This window comes from Mizuhopecten yessoensis, unplaced genomic scaffold (genome assembly GCF_002113885.1).
Source record: "Mizuhopecten yessoensis strain PY_sf001 unplaced genomic scaffold, ASM211388v2 scaffold11173, whole genome shotgun sequence".
NCBI classification, from domain to species: Eukaryota; Metazoa; Mollusca; class Bivalvia; order Pectinida; family Pectinidae; genus Mizuhopecten; species Mizuhopecten yessoensis.
The window spans coordinates 1,218,979-1,234,220 of NW_018408916.1; the positions used below are offsets into that span (position 1 = coordinate 1,218,979).

Sequence of the window (15,242 nt, forward strand, 5' to 3'; positions counted from 1 at the left end):
CCCCCCCATCTGTGGTCCAGGTTTGGTGGTCTAGAAACTCCTGCATACTTTCAGTGAAACTAAATTAAACGCAAAAACTCAATGTTGATGGAGATGCTGACAAAGTCAATGGACCATGAAAGGTGGGCCACATCCAGCATTTGATGCATGGTTTGAGATGTACTACCTAAGATGCATCTGTGGTCCAGGTTTGGTTGGTTCCATTTCAGTTAAGTAATTTTTTGCATTGACAAAGCAAGATATTCAGTAATTTTGAAGTCAGTCCCTAAACATTAAGAAGATTTAACCGTACAGGCTAACAGCATGGTAGAGCTCTTTTAACATATGTGACTATATGGCTGAATGCTTCCTTACACGTGTGATTTGTATTCGAGAGTTATTTCCTGAAGTGTTCCTCAATAGCATTAGAACTCGTGATCCTACCTATCTAAATGTTGATAGTACATAGTCTTGCTAAGCTGTCAAGTTCAACTATATGCCGTGCAACGGCAAATTGTCAACCAGAGCTGTTAAGAGGGCTGTGTTGCTTCTTCGCGAAAAAAAGCTTAATCTCAGGGGATTTTCCTCAACCTCAGTAATACTTACTTATGGAAAGTCTTAAGATGAGGAATTTTCTTAACGACAGGGAATCTTCATGTTACTATAGCATCGGATTCTTTTAACTAGGCAACTAAGACCAAATTACTATTCATTTTACATACTGTGCATATTATCTGATGTGGAAATTGTTTGAAAAAGATATTAAGATAGCATTATATCAATAAGGGATAAATGTTTTAGCAGACTGACCGTGGTTGTAGAGGATGGTCTGGTTGACAGGGTGAGGTTCGTCTTCTTCTCCATCCAAGTGACACGTCCTATCAAACAAAACATCATTAACAAATAGTACTGGACAATAACATTTTATTACCACATCCAAATTTCCATTGTACTGCATTTAAATATGTAAAGTGGTTGGTTTTTATTGTGTTTTACGTCTTATAACACAGCTGCAGAACTGATCCTTAAATTTCACCTTTGTTTGCAAGGCAACACAAAAAAGTCAGGAGTGGAGGTTGAAGTGGGACGCTGAAGCCGGGGTGCATGACTACATTAGCCCCCCCCCCTTTAATTCTCCGACTAGTTAAGCTAAAAAGTCAGGAATGGCGGTTCTGAAGAGTTTTTAGTTAATTTTCCCAATTCAATGATCAGGTGGAAACTTTGTTGACAACATCAATGTACTTACTTTATAAGTGTGTCGAGGATGGTGCCTAGCTCAATGGTCTGCTCATCGCTGAGGCGGGCACTGGCATACAGCCTCATTTTGGGGAGTACTTTCTCTAGAATGTGATACACCTCCACAGATCTATCCGTGATACACACCTGGATTTAAAGCAATACTCGTCATCAATTATTCAATATCAACATCCAAAGTTTGAGTTTCTGTTCTGAGAAACAGGTTTCATTTACTTTTGTTCACTTAGTAATGTCTCTGTTAACTCATTCACCCCTGAAATTTCATAATGAACTATTCCAACCTTTGATTTGGAAGAGTTCAAATGTGTCTTCAGGGGTGAATGAGTTAATACTTTTTTGCAGTTGTTTCCCTTTCTCAAAAAACAAATCCAGTAAAATGTATAGAGTGATGGAATTATGAATTAAATCAATGAAACAATCGCACAATCAGCACAATAAATCTTGTTATAGAAAAAAGATTGACAAGATTGACAACGCAAATTTTCAAATAGCTTTTTTGGGCAAAGTACAGATGGAATTTTAAGAATATCTAACAAACTACACAAGTTAAACTCATGATGTACCAAGGGTAATGCTGAACAAGTGTTACCTGTGCCTGGACTGCCCTGGAGAAGAGGTCGGTATAGGCCGAGTAGTACCTGTCCAGTAGGTTCAAAGACTGTCTGATGATTTCATCATATTTGTAGTGGGTCAAGTCCTATAAAAAAAGAGAAAGATAATAAGAAGATGGCTTAGGATTAAAAAGAAAAAAAACACCCATCTAGAAAATATTCTTGATTGAACCATGTGCTGTAAAGGATGTCTGAGCAACGGGAGAGTAGAGAAAGTGTAGTAGAACTGGGCTGGGTCGATCAACCACAACTAGGTAGCTCAATCGGTAGAGCATCCTTCTAAGTGTTCGGAGGGTCTTGGGTTCGAAATCCAGTCTGGATGTGCATTTTTCTCTCTCCTGTTACAATTTTGTTGTTGTTATACCAACCTTCAGGACGTCCACCAGATTGTAGCCTTTCAGGAAAGATGTTGTATCAAAGATGTCAGCCAGCTTCTTCAACGCAACCTTGACCAATCTAAAACAGTTAAAATATCTTTTGAAAATTTGGATTCTATATTTCTATTTCGGCCCCCATTAACCATTGTAGCAACTGAGTTAATATACAGAGAGACAAAAGGTTGATTGTGATGAACATTTCATATATCATATTCGTGTTGCATAGAACTTTATGTAAGCTGAGTATGACGCGATAAATGTGAACTGGATCTACTGGCCGAAGGGTTCACAAGACATCTTATATACAACGCTTATAATTTGAATGTGGTAAAGTGTGACTGAAGACTCTTAAGCCTCGACCAAGGACCAACAAACTCTGAACTGGTGTGGAACTTAATGGTATCATACAATTGTGTATTTATAAACCGAATCTATTGAAGGTTTCATAAGATATCTTAAACACAAATGTGTGTTTTTACAATGGACGCAATAAACATTGACACATGAAGGAATGACAAAATAATTATTGCACACTACACTTCACCATTTAGTTAGCGTAATGAAAAGATAATATAGACTTGACCAAAACATCTAAACCTGGAAACTTGACAATTTTAACTTCATTCATCTTCACCAGATCTGAGAACTCTAGGCTTACCCCTGTTGTTTTGATATATCAAAATCTGAATTCAGCATGAGAGCCAATTCCACCTTGTGGCCAAAAAACCCAGAGGGTGCATTCATCTCTGTGTGGGTCGTTTTGAACGTGTTGATGAATTTCTGTGAAAAAACAGACAAATATATTTTTATCACATTATTTACTACTGTGTTATCCAGTGAATATACGCATGTTATATTATTTTTCGTATTAACCCATGTAATATGACCTATCAGCCCTGTGATTGGTTGTAAGTTTCAATTGTGATGTCACGCCTAGGAAAAGTACACGACGTCACAAACTGACGCACTGGAGTCAAAATGGCGGCTTTTTACATTTCAAGGTTGCATGAAAATTGTCGTTTTACACAAATAAATGCCACAAATCTTGATTATGTGATAAAAAAGATTTTACATTCGTTTTCATTCCATATGATATTTATGAAACTTGTCACAAATTTTTCATTTTAGATTGCTAGAAGCTCGCTAAATTGAAAAATTCTTAGAGTTGTTTCATAAATTTCATGTGAAATGGAAACTCATGTAAGATCCTGTATATATACATCACTATGAAATTCAAGAAGATTCTCAGATATTTTTTCTATAAACTTGCAACTGGGATTATGTTAATTTTGCTACATTTGATAAAGACTAATGGTATTTTTTCATCTATCAGAATTGATAATAATTTGAGGCTCTTATATTCCACTCATCACAACCTAGTTTGTAGGTCGTCTCAAAGCGGTTCACAAATTATTATCTGTGGTTATAGGGCCTTTGCAACCAGCCAATATCTTTCTCAACTCCCTGGGGAGCATACAGCCGGTGCTGCCATTTTGGCGCTCACAGCTAGTATTGAACAATTCTAGCACTGCCCAACCAGGTACTCATTTACAGCTGAGTAGACTGGAACAAGCTCAGTAAAGTATCTTACTCAAAGATACAATACAGTGCCGTGCTGTAATTTGAACCTGCAACCCTTCAGTCACGAGCCCCGCGTCCTACCACTAGACTACCTTGCCTCCTCTTGTTATGCCAGCATGTGCTGGTATATATCATAGTCCTCTGACTATGATATATACCATATATCATAGTCAGATATATATATAAGTGTGTAAGGACTTTATTTTGTATGCCACAACATTTCATACCAGCAGAACAAATAAGATAATCTTGTTCAATCCATAAGCTTACATCCTTACAAAAGGTTCAACAGGCCTGTATTGCTCACCTGCTACTGAATGGGGTTGGCAAACATATCTTAAAATCTGTGGTCTTCAAAGTGGGTCAAGGTCAAATTTATTTAACAAAACTTAATAGCAAAAAAGTTTCCACTGCTGGCCGAACAGCCGGAACATTGCTCTACACCTTATGGATGTTAGCTGGAAGACTTCAATACACACTCTATCTATACTACTCAGATCATGTGGGTCAACATCAGAGGTTTTAAAACAGACTTAATTGATGGTCTTTTTTTTTAGCAATCTACAGACCAAATTTTAATACTCTTGGCCTTTATAACTGGAAGTTATTATAATTATAATATTTGGAAGAAGTTACTTGAAGTTTACAATAAATTTGACAGCTGTTACCTAGAAAGCGGTCAATGTATTATAACAAAGTCGTCTGTGTGATTTTAAACAGGCTTTTATTTTTTGGAATTTGCCAGACGGATGTATTCTATTGCACTTACCTCAAGTCTCTGGTTCAGGATGAAATCAAAGAACAGGTCCAGCACTTCCAAGGCTCTGTAAAATTAACAATGAATTGTTATGACTTTCATAAACTTTTTTAATTTCAAAAAAATATATTCTTTAACTAAAATTAAGTGAAATATTTCAAAATGTGTTGTGTCTGGAACAAGGGAAACTTTACAAACAGTATTCCTTTTTAAATTTTCAAAATAAAGTTTTGCAATATATCCATCCTATCATCACTTAAGTGCCCTATCAAGCGATACATACTGGCATTTGGCATCTACGATGGCCTTGGTTTCCTGACCTCTCTCATAGCGCCCAACCTTCCGGAAATGCTTCACAATTTCCTCCCCATCTTTGCCTGTAAAGGTCAATAAATAAGATACAAATTTGCGATTCCCTATCTATATGATGAATCGGCCTTAGATTAAGACCACATGTTAACTTTCGGTTATATAACATTTTGCTTATGGAGAGCCATTTAAATAATTACATATCCTTTAACTCATTCACCCCTGAAAATTCATAATGAACTATTCAAACCTTTGAACTGGAGGAGTTCAAATGTGTCTTCAGGGGTGAATGAGTTATAACTACATATACAAACCACTTTGATCTGAATAGCCACATCAAAAAGGATTTCATTTCAATATTTTTCAAAGAAATGTAAAAGTACTGTTACCTGTATGACAGAATGTTTTAAAGTGCAAATGTTAACAATTTTTTTTTACTGCGCAGTTCAGTTCCTCTAAAACCTAACACAAACCTGAAATGTCTGGATAAGGTTTGTCATTCCGTCCATCCAGCAGGCTCATCAGCGGTTCCAGAAGCTTCTTGATGTCTTCAATCTTGTAGTAGAATCCAAAAGACACCAGGTAGTGTACCAGTCTCAACACCTTAAAGAGACAATGTAGTGAAGCCATTTATAATCTAGTTACAAAATTCTTCATGAAAATATAGTTTGATACTTCTTATGAACAATACACATGCCTAGAAATTGACAAGAAACAATGTTTTCTTGGCTTTCTTAATCAGTAATGAAGAAATCCTAAACTGTGCAACTGTACGTTTTCCGTGGTAACTGTTGGTGAAGTGTGTCTTTCCAGCTTTGGAGAATAGGTAAATTCTCGCTTCGTTCACCAAGCTTCTTCAGAATATAAGTACCGGCACTTATTCTGAATCAATAGCACCAACCATCCAAAGAACATCTCAAGCATCGTTATAAACGAGGAATTTATTTTAAGTTTAACCTATACTGATGTCTCACTTTGTACGGTTTGAAATTCTCCCTGCGTGCATACTGTACTTAAACCTGTTTCTTTTATTAAAATACAACTGTAAACAGAAATATCTCCTTAGAATGATAAATATATGATACTTATAATTCTTTTTTGTATTTTGTAAATTCAAAGTGACAAGCATGTGTTATTTGAGAAATCAGATTCACTGTTGGTCGACAATGTCATACTGAAATGTTTACTTCTCACTGAAAGGTCCCGATATTGCTGGAATGATTTTCATGAAAACTTTAAAATGGGACTTAAAACGTTAAACCTTCCCAGCAAGTTTACAGGAAATTAATATAATGCACAATCCATGATACTACAAACTGGAATATTTTCATGAAATCTTTAAAATGGGACTTGACTCTCCCCAGCAAGTTTACAGCAAATTGTTTCACTACCGATACATGATCGGTAATTTCAGAGTTAATTCTGTAACTGACCTGTTTGACCAGCATGTTGTTACCAATCTCCGATGCTGTCATGTCACTGTTTTTGCCAAGGAATTTGGAGATCCAGTCATTGAGGGTTGGGAAGAACTGGTAGGTGGTTGATCCAGTACGATCTACGACATCCTGTAAACACACACGATATACTGGGTGACAATTCCAATCAACGTATTCAAGACTCATGTTAACTCCCCCAGTCAACGTATTCAAGACTCTTGATAACACCCCCAGTCAACGTATTCAAGACACTTGTTAACACCCCCAGTCAACGTATTCAAGACTCTTGTTGAAAACTCCCCCAGTCAACGTATTCAAGACTCTTGTTAACACCTCCAGTCAACGTATTCAAGACTCTTGTTAACTCCCCAAGTCAACTTATTCAAGACTCTTGTTCACACCCCCAGTCAACGTATTCAAGACTCTTGTTAACACCCCCAGTCAATGTATTCAAGGCTCTTGTTAACACCCTCAGTCAATGTATTCAAGACTCTTGTTCACACCCCCAGTCAATGTATTCAAGACTCTTGTTAACTCCCCCAGTCAATGTATTCAAGACTCTTGTTAACACCCCAAGTCAATGTATTCAAGACTCTTGATAACACCCCCAGTCAATGTATTCAAGGCTCTTGTTAACTTCCCCAGTCAACATATTCAAGACTCTTGTTAACACCCCCAGTCAACATATCGATAAACAAGTTACCTAACCCTAGTCAACATATCTGACACTCTTGTTAACTCTGTCAGTAAACACAAATCTTTGTCATCTATCAAAAATTATGTTTACTCAAAACTCACCGAAAGTGTAACAATTATGTCCTCTAACTTTGTTGCAGGGGAAATATATCCAAGACAGTCTATGGTGAAATGATAGTAGTTGCCTATGATATCCACTTATCTATTAAAAACGTTGAGATCCATTTTATAACCAACACCTTAAAAGCAAAACATCAGTAGCAATGTTTCGAAAAAGCTCAGGATAGCACAAGTTTGTTTGCAGCTGATCATGAAGGGGAGATAACTTACCTCAAACTGGTCCACCTCTGCGTAGATATAGGAGAGCTTGACCTTGTCTGTGACAGCCTGGTTCTCACTGATATCCACAAACATAGCTGTGGAGTACACCATTAACTGTTAAGTCTTTGTGTTCTCGCCAAACCATCCATACAAGGATAGTGTTGTTAAGTTTAGTTTATAAAGATATATTCACCGACGTTACAATGAAATATAACTACAATCATAAAAATACACTAGTTGTCAATCATATAAATACACTAGTTGTCAATTATATATATACACTAATCGTCAATCATATAAATACACTAGTTGTCAATCATATAAATACACTAATCGTCAATCATGTAAATACACTAATTGTTTTCTGTATTTCAAGAGATCTAAATGGCCTGTATATCCAACTTGTTCTTTCACAGAGTTGGGAGTAGCACTTCTAGACAAGAAGTTATTTTGACATATTCAATTCACATATCTGTGACTTTGAACGCAAGGCCATTTGTTTGGACAAACATTTATATATATAGCTTCTCCCCACAGCAAGCTACAGACTTAATATCGTTATTTTCATGATTTTATTACGAGATTAATTCTGAGCTAAAGACGAGCTTTAGACGAAATCTAATCATTGTATACTGTATAAGCTCATAAAAAGAAACTCAGTGATTTTGTCACATTTGATATGAATGATCTTCAAAGTGTGTCAAGGTCATTTAACAGAATGCAACCAGTCAAACAGCATGACTTAAGGTCTCATAGTTCTGAAGAAGTTGTTTTCAGGAAATGTTTAAAGACAGACACATGGCCATATGCCTTCACTTAGCTCTGACAGGCACTCTGTACCACGTGAGATAATAACAACTTGACTATAACAACCATATCTATAAATATAAAAAAGGACTGTATATCTGTTATATTTTGCGGGGGTTTTAATTTCGCTATATTCGCACTTTGACTTATATCCGCAATTTCTAAAAACCAGCAAAATCAAAATTTGTAAGATTTACGTTCTGAGGTTTTAAAGCTTGGCTATTGACAGTGACTTACTTGTGATGAGCATGCAGTATCTGGCGCGCAGCTGGTCAGGGAGAACCTCGTCACTGAGGCAGGTGAAAGCTTCCTCCCACGTCAGGTAGTTTAGCTCCTGGGTTATCACCTTGGTGGAGAATTCATTTTGACCCTGAAAACACACGGCAACATATGAACAAAGGGGAGACATCTCTATATAGTTACAGGCGCTTGCTCGGAGATGTGATCAACGTGTTCAAGTTTATGAATGGGCTATACGATCCGAATTTGGTGGAGGGAATGTTGGATCTCGCCGCTCAAGGAAAAAACTTGTGGACACAGTAAAGAAATACTCAAACAACATTGTCATTTAAATATTAGAAAACAATATTTTACTCGAAGAGTACTTGTTATCTGGAATAGTCTCCCACAAGATGTTATTTCATCTCGTAACGTAATTGACTCTGAGAAAAACTTGGACGAATTCTGGAAAGACTTGATTTCAAGTACGATCATACAGCTTCTTAAGTATAGGCTTATTTTCTGTTTAACACATTGTTTTTTCAAAGTATATTGATGTGGATATAGAGGCAGCAATGCCTGCATCCACTAATATCCTATTAAATCCTATTATAGTATCACAGTGGTGTGATAAGTCTGTGGGAACTACCAAAAAATTGATAATTTAACACATCTTTAGTAAATCTGAAGTAAATACAGGAAGTGATGAGTAATAAAAACCATCAAGAAAGTATAGAACTTTCTGTCTGATACAAACCGTTTAACCCTTTCACCACTGTAGACCATAATGGACTCATCCAGATCAATGCATGGTAGAGTCTACTAAAGTTACATAGGGTTGAAAGGGTTAACAGGGAGGTTTGTTTGGTGTAGTATTTTACTCACATGACACAGCATGCCATAGAGTTCCAGCTGATGTTCCAGGAACAGATAGGACTCGTCTGCCCCAGCTCGCTGTAAAGGCACAAAACAAGTGATTATATTATATAAGTGAGGTGGTGCTTATTAAGATTTCAATGAACAAATCAATGCACAGTTCCCGATTCAGTGAAAAATAAAACCAGTTCTTCATATTTCCAATAACAAACAAATTCGACAGAAATCCAGTAAAATAGATAATTTGTATAATGGTAGCTACATGTACATTGTACTTGAAAAGACTACAATAAAGGGCTATAACTTCCATAAACAATTGTCTGAAAGCATTCAGTATCCAAATTGTCCAAGATATTGGTAATGTCAACAATTCTTGAAAGTTGCATCAAACACCAAAAACAAAATGTTTAAAAAAAATAAAAATAAAATTGTACAGTTTTTCATGGTAAATGTTGACACATGCATGCTGCCAGCCAATTCGCCCAGCTGTATAAATTCACCATTTTTAATAGCTGAATGCAACTCAGGCTTATGACTCAGTAGAATTAGGCCATGATGAGAGACCAAACCAATCAAATATTGTATAAGTGTCTTTATTTCTCGATGCCGACATGACTGACCTGGACAAATTCCGAGAGTTCTGTCCAGGTACGCCCCATGTTAGACGAGACGTACACCACATTGGGTACTTTGCCGATCTTCTGTCCCAGGTCAGTGTAGAATACACAGTTCTGAAAAAATCACAACGATTCATAGATAGTTAGATATCAAAAACAATTTTACCAGAAAAGTCATATTATACAGTATAAACAAAATCTCTGTGTGAACTGCACCCTTTATAAACCGACATAATGTTCTAGCCATATCCAGTTTTGACAGGTTACATTATGAATATACCTCCATATATATATATCATAATACAAACAGATCCCCTAAAATCTAAACAATTAAATTCCCTATCATACGACCGTCTTATAAAATATATCCTCAAATTGCATAGAAAGTATCGATGAAATACTTATTCTACAAAATCTCAAAATCTTTAAGCAACAAGATTGTATTTACCCGGTTTCCCTTCATCAGCCAGACTTCTGTGATATACTTCTGGTTGTCCGAGATGGAGATGTCTTCACAGACACACAACACACTCAACAGGTCAAGGTACCGGTAGTTCTGGTAATAACACAATTATATCATTACGGTTTAAAGTAAAAACAAAACTAGAACTGTCATCAGGAGGATAACTAATACCCCCCGCAAATGCTGGTAGTTTATACATCATTTATTGACCTTGACCTTGGGGTCAACTTACTGAAATGGGAACTCGTTCCAGATATTTTGGCTCTTTACATATAGGCCAAGTTTCATCAAAATAGTATAAAATTAGTCAGTAGAGAAATTTTTCCGGACAAATTATTTGGTATAAAGGACCATAACTCCCTTAAAAGTGTTGAAATCTGAAATTAAAATGCCAGTGCACAACGGCATAATATACTGATCATTCAAGTGATAAGTTTCAATAAAATCTGCCTGTTACTTAAGATGGAGTTTTCTGGACAATTTACTGCAGATGACAGACATCCTGCAGACAGACAGGGTGATTCCAGTACAAAACATTTGGTTTAAAAAAAAAAACTTTGAAAAACTCTTAAAGAGAGGAATTCTTTAATGATGTCATCATGTAAAAATAGCTCTAATTTGTTTTTACGTCATATTGAAATACCAAACGTCAAATCTAATCGCTGCAAAGGAGATCATTTGTCTTTCAAGAGGAAATAATTATGATTCAAATTATTCGATCTTGACTCGTATAAATTCATTTATTCCTTTTTGGTAAATCATACATTCTGGTATAATCCTCTATCACAGAGATGTTATGGTAATGAAAAGTTTGTTTGAGGTGTCGAGGTACCTTGTCTCTCTGTAGGAGGTCGATGAAAGTGTCAATGTGTTTGTGGGTAATCCTGTCCACTATCTTCCTGTTGTCCTTGATGAGCTCCATCACCATGTGGGCTGCGTTCAGGCCAATCTGACCCTGCAGGGTCAAACAGTTATTTTTAAATTTCAATTGTAACATATAAGTGGGTCAACAATTGTTTTGAAATTTTATAACATATTAGTACCACATGGATTTTCTAAACCCATCTTAATATGATTAAAAAAACATTTTGACATTCTGAAGAACATTTAGTTTTCCCCCACAAATTGATAACATGAAGAAAATCAAAAATATTAAGCCATTATTTTCAAAAAACATATGAGAATAGTATTGTTATTCTTCAAAAGAAGAAAATGAAACAGTAAACATCTTAGAAAGCATATATATGTATGTTTTTACCAATATGTAACATATGTACCTCTTTAATCTCAAACTGTGTGAGGAAGAAGTCGATGTGCTTAGCGATGTAGAGCTCGTTCTTCCTGCTGTCGCCCATCAGGTACGTGTACAGGACGTCGTACGCCTCCACGTATATCCTCACCAAGTGGCTGGAGAAACACCAGCAGTTATACATTACAATAAACTGAAAATATGATCTGTTTCTCCCATCCTTCCTATCATCAATCATCAAAAGGGAAACTAAAGCTCTCTATATCACAATATTTATGACCTACATGTACAATGAAAATACCTTAATCAATCACAAATACCTCTTTTTCAAACTGAAAAAGTGCATCAAGTTTTAGTGAATCTATGTATAGTCAAAAGGTAAAAACAATCCAGTCTGAGATCCAGAACAAAAGAGCAATATTCCATTTTTTGCAGCAATGAAATTGAGCATTTATCTTTGATAAATAAATATATAGGTAATGTTATCCAGTATACTAAAACTTACTGTTGGTCATCACAACCTCTGAACGGGATCTGGAGGAGCTGAACCAGCACTTCCACAATCTACAAACCAATCATAGCAATTTTGTTCCTGTAGTACTATTCAGAAAAGAACTTCATTTTAGGAGGGTGAGGGTGACAGAGTTCTACATCATACCGTAGTCATTGATTCTATCATTATTTAACAACATTATCAAGAAACTCCCATCAACAAAGACCAATCACAAATACACTGAGTTAATTCCAAACACCATAATGCCATGGAAAACTATGTACTGTATAGCGCTTTAAATTCGCGGGGTCAGTATTTCGCCGTTTTGTATTTAGTACATATTCGCGGGGGTTAAATTTTGCTGTGTACCCGAATCTCATGTGTTCTGCAAAGTATTTTGAGTGTCATCCTACAGGGTTAAACCTCGAAATACAGGTAAACGGCCGTTTGAAGACACTTATATTAGTGTTGTCATCCTCCAGTGATTTCACTCGAAAGAAAATCAAATGTGTATGTAACTTTGTGGGAGTAAACTGTAATCAATTAATCACCTACTGTGTACACATATACATGTATATGCTGTGGCCACTTATAGGTACATTGTAAGTGTCGTTTTTACATGGACTGCCCAGTTGTCTGATGATAATCTGATTTGAGTTCATGTAAGGTTGCATAACAGCATATGGTTTTAAGTATTTTCAACATGTTGTGATAAGGTCCGTAAAAGAAGTTAACATTTTCGATAATTTCGCTGATGTAAAGGATTCGCGGATATTTGTCAAAGCACGAATATAGCGAAATTAAAACCCCAAACATTGCAAAATTGAAACCCCCGCGAAATATAACCGCTACACAGTATATGGTCGTCTCTAGACGTGACATCCTTGGCTCCAAGACCTTTATTCCCTTCTCTATAATTTCCTTGTTATTCTACCGAATTCTTAGGAACATCTTAATGGAATCCCTGAGCCAGTGCAGAACTTCTTAAATTTTCTCACCTTTTTTTATTTATTTTTTATGGTCACTTTCGATAAAAGATCTATCACATGATATTAAAAGGGGTTAACTTTTGTATACATGCTGAATATAGTCAAAGGAATCTGTCTAGGAAAGAATTGCTCCTAATCAAGGGAATTACAACTTGTTGATCAACTGTGCCATTCGTATGGAACACTCACCTGTAAATTACGAAGCAGTTTCTGCCTCTGTTTGGTCGTTTCACCAAGCTCAAACATGTAAGCTCGCATTTCTTGTAGTGCCTGTAAAGAATCAGAATGAATTTAATGGAACATATATATAGTAATTACACTCACCACAATTTATTTTTTAGAAATTTCACAACAATTTTTGATTTTAGAAATATTCTATGAAAAAAACGATTTTTTTTAGTCTTAGACAATACTGCTAAGAAAACAACAGACCAGAATTGTTCATGTTCTAACAGAAACGGTTTTAACTGCCTATCCACAAATCTCACAATCTCTCAAAGATCTGTTGCTATTTTAAAAGATGAGGTTCTCCCAATATTTATCATATTTAGACACTTCCTTAAACCGAAGGTGAAGATGTGACGTAGCTCTGTTGACAAGACGACTTGTTATACAAACAATACTTACAGCAATGGTATCATGAGCCCTCTTAGCTGTCAGGACATCTCCTTTCTTTTTCTACAATAAATCAGAGACGACTGTTTATCAAATATCATTTCCTTGATCAGTAGAGTTAAACCTGCTAATGTGACCACCTCCATTAACAGACCAGTTTTTGGACTCCTGAAGGGTGGTCTATAAATACAGGTAGGTTTGTCTGTATACTAGAATTCTGACCTAAAGCAAACAATGAAATACATTAAATAATTTACTACATAAGTTTTAACTAAAAATTGTATTGTACATTATTGTGAGTACAAAATATATCAGAATTAAACTATAATTCACAACAATTACAACAGGTATAAAGGTCAAGGAGGCCTGATATCACCTTATTATGATTACAATATTGTACACAATATCACGCTCCCTTTCCTTTATACCCATTTGATAACACAGCAGGCCAATGGCATACAAACTGGACAAACTAGCGCCTAGAAACATGTTATGGCCAGATGATGTTAGGGTATGGCTTACGTCTTTGACGAGCTTTTGTAGGAAGGGGACCATGCCTGACATGCCGTTGAATATTTCCAGGAGTTCTGGCTCAACCACTTGTAGGGTGAAAGCGTCATCGTACTGCTTCTCCTCGATCACACCAACCTACGACAGAACAAGTTAATCTCCAAGTCTCCAACAGTGTATGATGATCTTCTAACAGGGGAAATGAGGGTACTCATCTCGGCATTCCTATTCAAAACTTTGTGACTCGGTGACAAGTCACTAACATTTCTGTAAATATGAACTGTGAAAACTTGCATTTACTTGCCATGGTAACACGACATTAAACAATTGAACTTTCAATGATTTTGAAGTATTCATACAAAGTTTTGTTTTGTTTTTGGTGGATTTCTACTTCAGGCAAACTATCCATTAAATCACAATGCCCCAACTGGACCCCACCCCTTTGTATTCAGGAGGGCATGCACAGTACCCTTCATTTTACAACAATTAATTGCATTACTTGTCGTTTGTGAAAGGTAAGCTAATATAAATAGCTATAGAAAACATGGACGTTTCAGTTTTACATATTCAGTTATAAGAAAATAAAGAACACCAGCTAAAATGTTTGTTGCTTTAAGTGGAAAGGAAGAAAACCTTTTTGAGCACAGCTGTGCTCCACTTGTGGGCTGTCATTGAGGCGTTGTCAGAAGAATCCGACTGCTGGCGACTCTTGTATAGTTCTACAACAAACCATAACAACATTTATGCTTTTTATATGACATCTTCTTAAGTAAACATTTACATTCCACAGGAAAATTGTAATTTTTCACAACTCTGGTTTCAATGTTTATTTTTCAAAAGCAAGAACAAGAATTACCTTCTAAAACTTGAAATAAAAAATATAATCATGCAGTCAAAATTTCACCAACTATTTACCTGTTATCCACACATACAGAACTCTGGGAACTATTTACCTGTAAGCCACACATTCAGAACTATGGGAACTATTTACCTGTAAGCCACACATACAGAACTATGGGAACCTTTCTGACTATTTACCTGTAAGCCACACATACAGAACTCTGGGAACTATTTACCTGT

The 15,242-nt window shown here is 36.1% G+C and overlaps 1 protein-coding gene across 1 annotated transcript in view; it reads right to left on the minus strand.

Annotated features, from left to right (window-relative positions):
• The window catches only part of LOC110467456, a 77,183-nt gene that overhangs the window by 35,678 nt on the left and 26,263 nt on the right, over positions 1-15,242 (minus strand). The window contains exons 13-33 of the mRNA XM_021524637.1: positions 14,796-14,881; positions 14,175-14,300; positions 13,665-13,715; positions 13,227-13,307; positions 12,061-12,119; positions 11,584-11,713; positions 11,139-11,261; positions 10,292-10,399; positions 9,847-9,957; positions 9,236-9,304; positions 8,369-8,501; positions 7,334-7,419; positions 6,305-6,436; positions 5,345-5,474; positions 4,846-4,939; positions 4,575-4,629; positions 2,883-3,004; positions 2,216-2,303; positions 1,826-1,933; positions 1,226-1,362; positions 790-857 (exon numbers count right to left, since the gene is read on the minus strand). Coding sequence (XP_021380312.1) covers positions 790-857; positions 1,226-1,362; positions 1,826-1,933; positions 2,216-2,303; positions 2,883-3,004; positions 4,575-4,629; positions 4,846-4,939; positions 5,345-5,474; positions 6,305-6,436; positions 7,334-7,419; positions 8,369-8,501; positions 9,236-9,304; positions 9,847-9,957; positions 10,292-10,399; positions 11,139-11,261; positions 11,584-11,713; positions 12,061-12,119; positions 13,227-13,307; positions 13,665-13,715; positions 14,175-14,300; positions 14,796-14,881 — 2,097 coding nt within the window. The remainder of the gene's footprint in view (positions 1-789; positions 858-1,225; positions 1,363-1,825; positions 1,934-2,215; positions 2,304-2,882; positions 3,005-4,574; positions 4,630-4,845; positions 4,940-5,344; positions 5,475-6,304; positions 6,437-7,333; positions 7,420-8,368; positions 8,502-9,235; positions 9,305-9,846; positions 9,958-10,291; positions 10,400-11,138; positions 11,262-11,583; positions 11,714-12,060; positions 12,120-13,226; positions 13,308-13,664; positions 13,716-14,174; positions 14,301-14,795; positions 14,882-15,242) is intronic.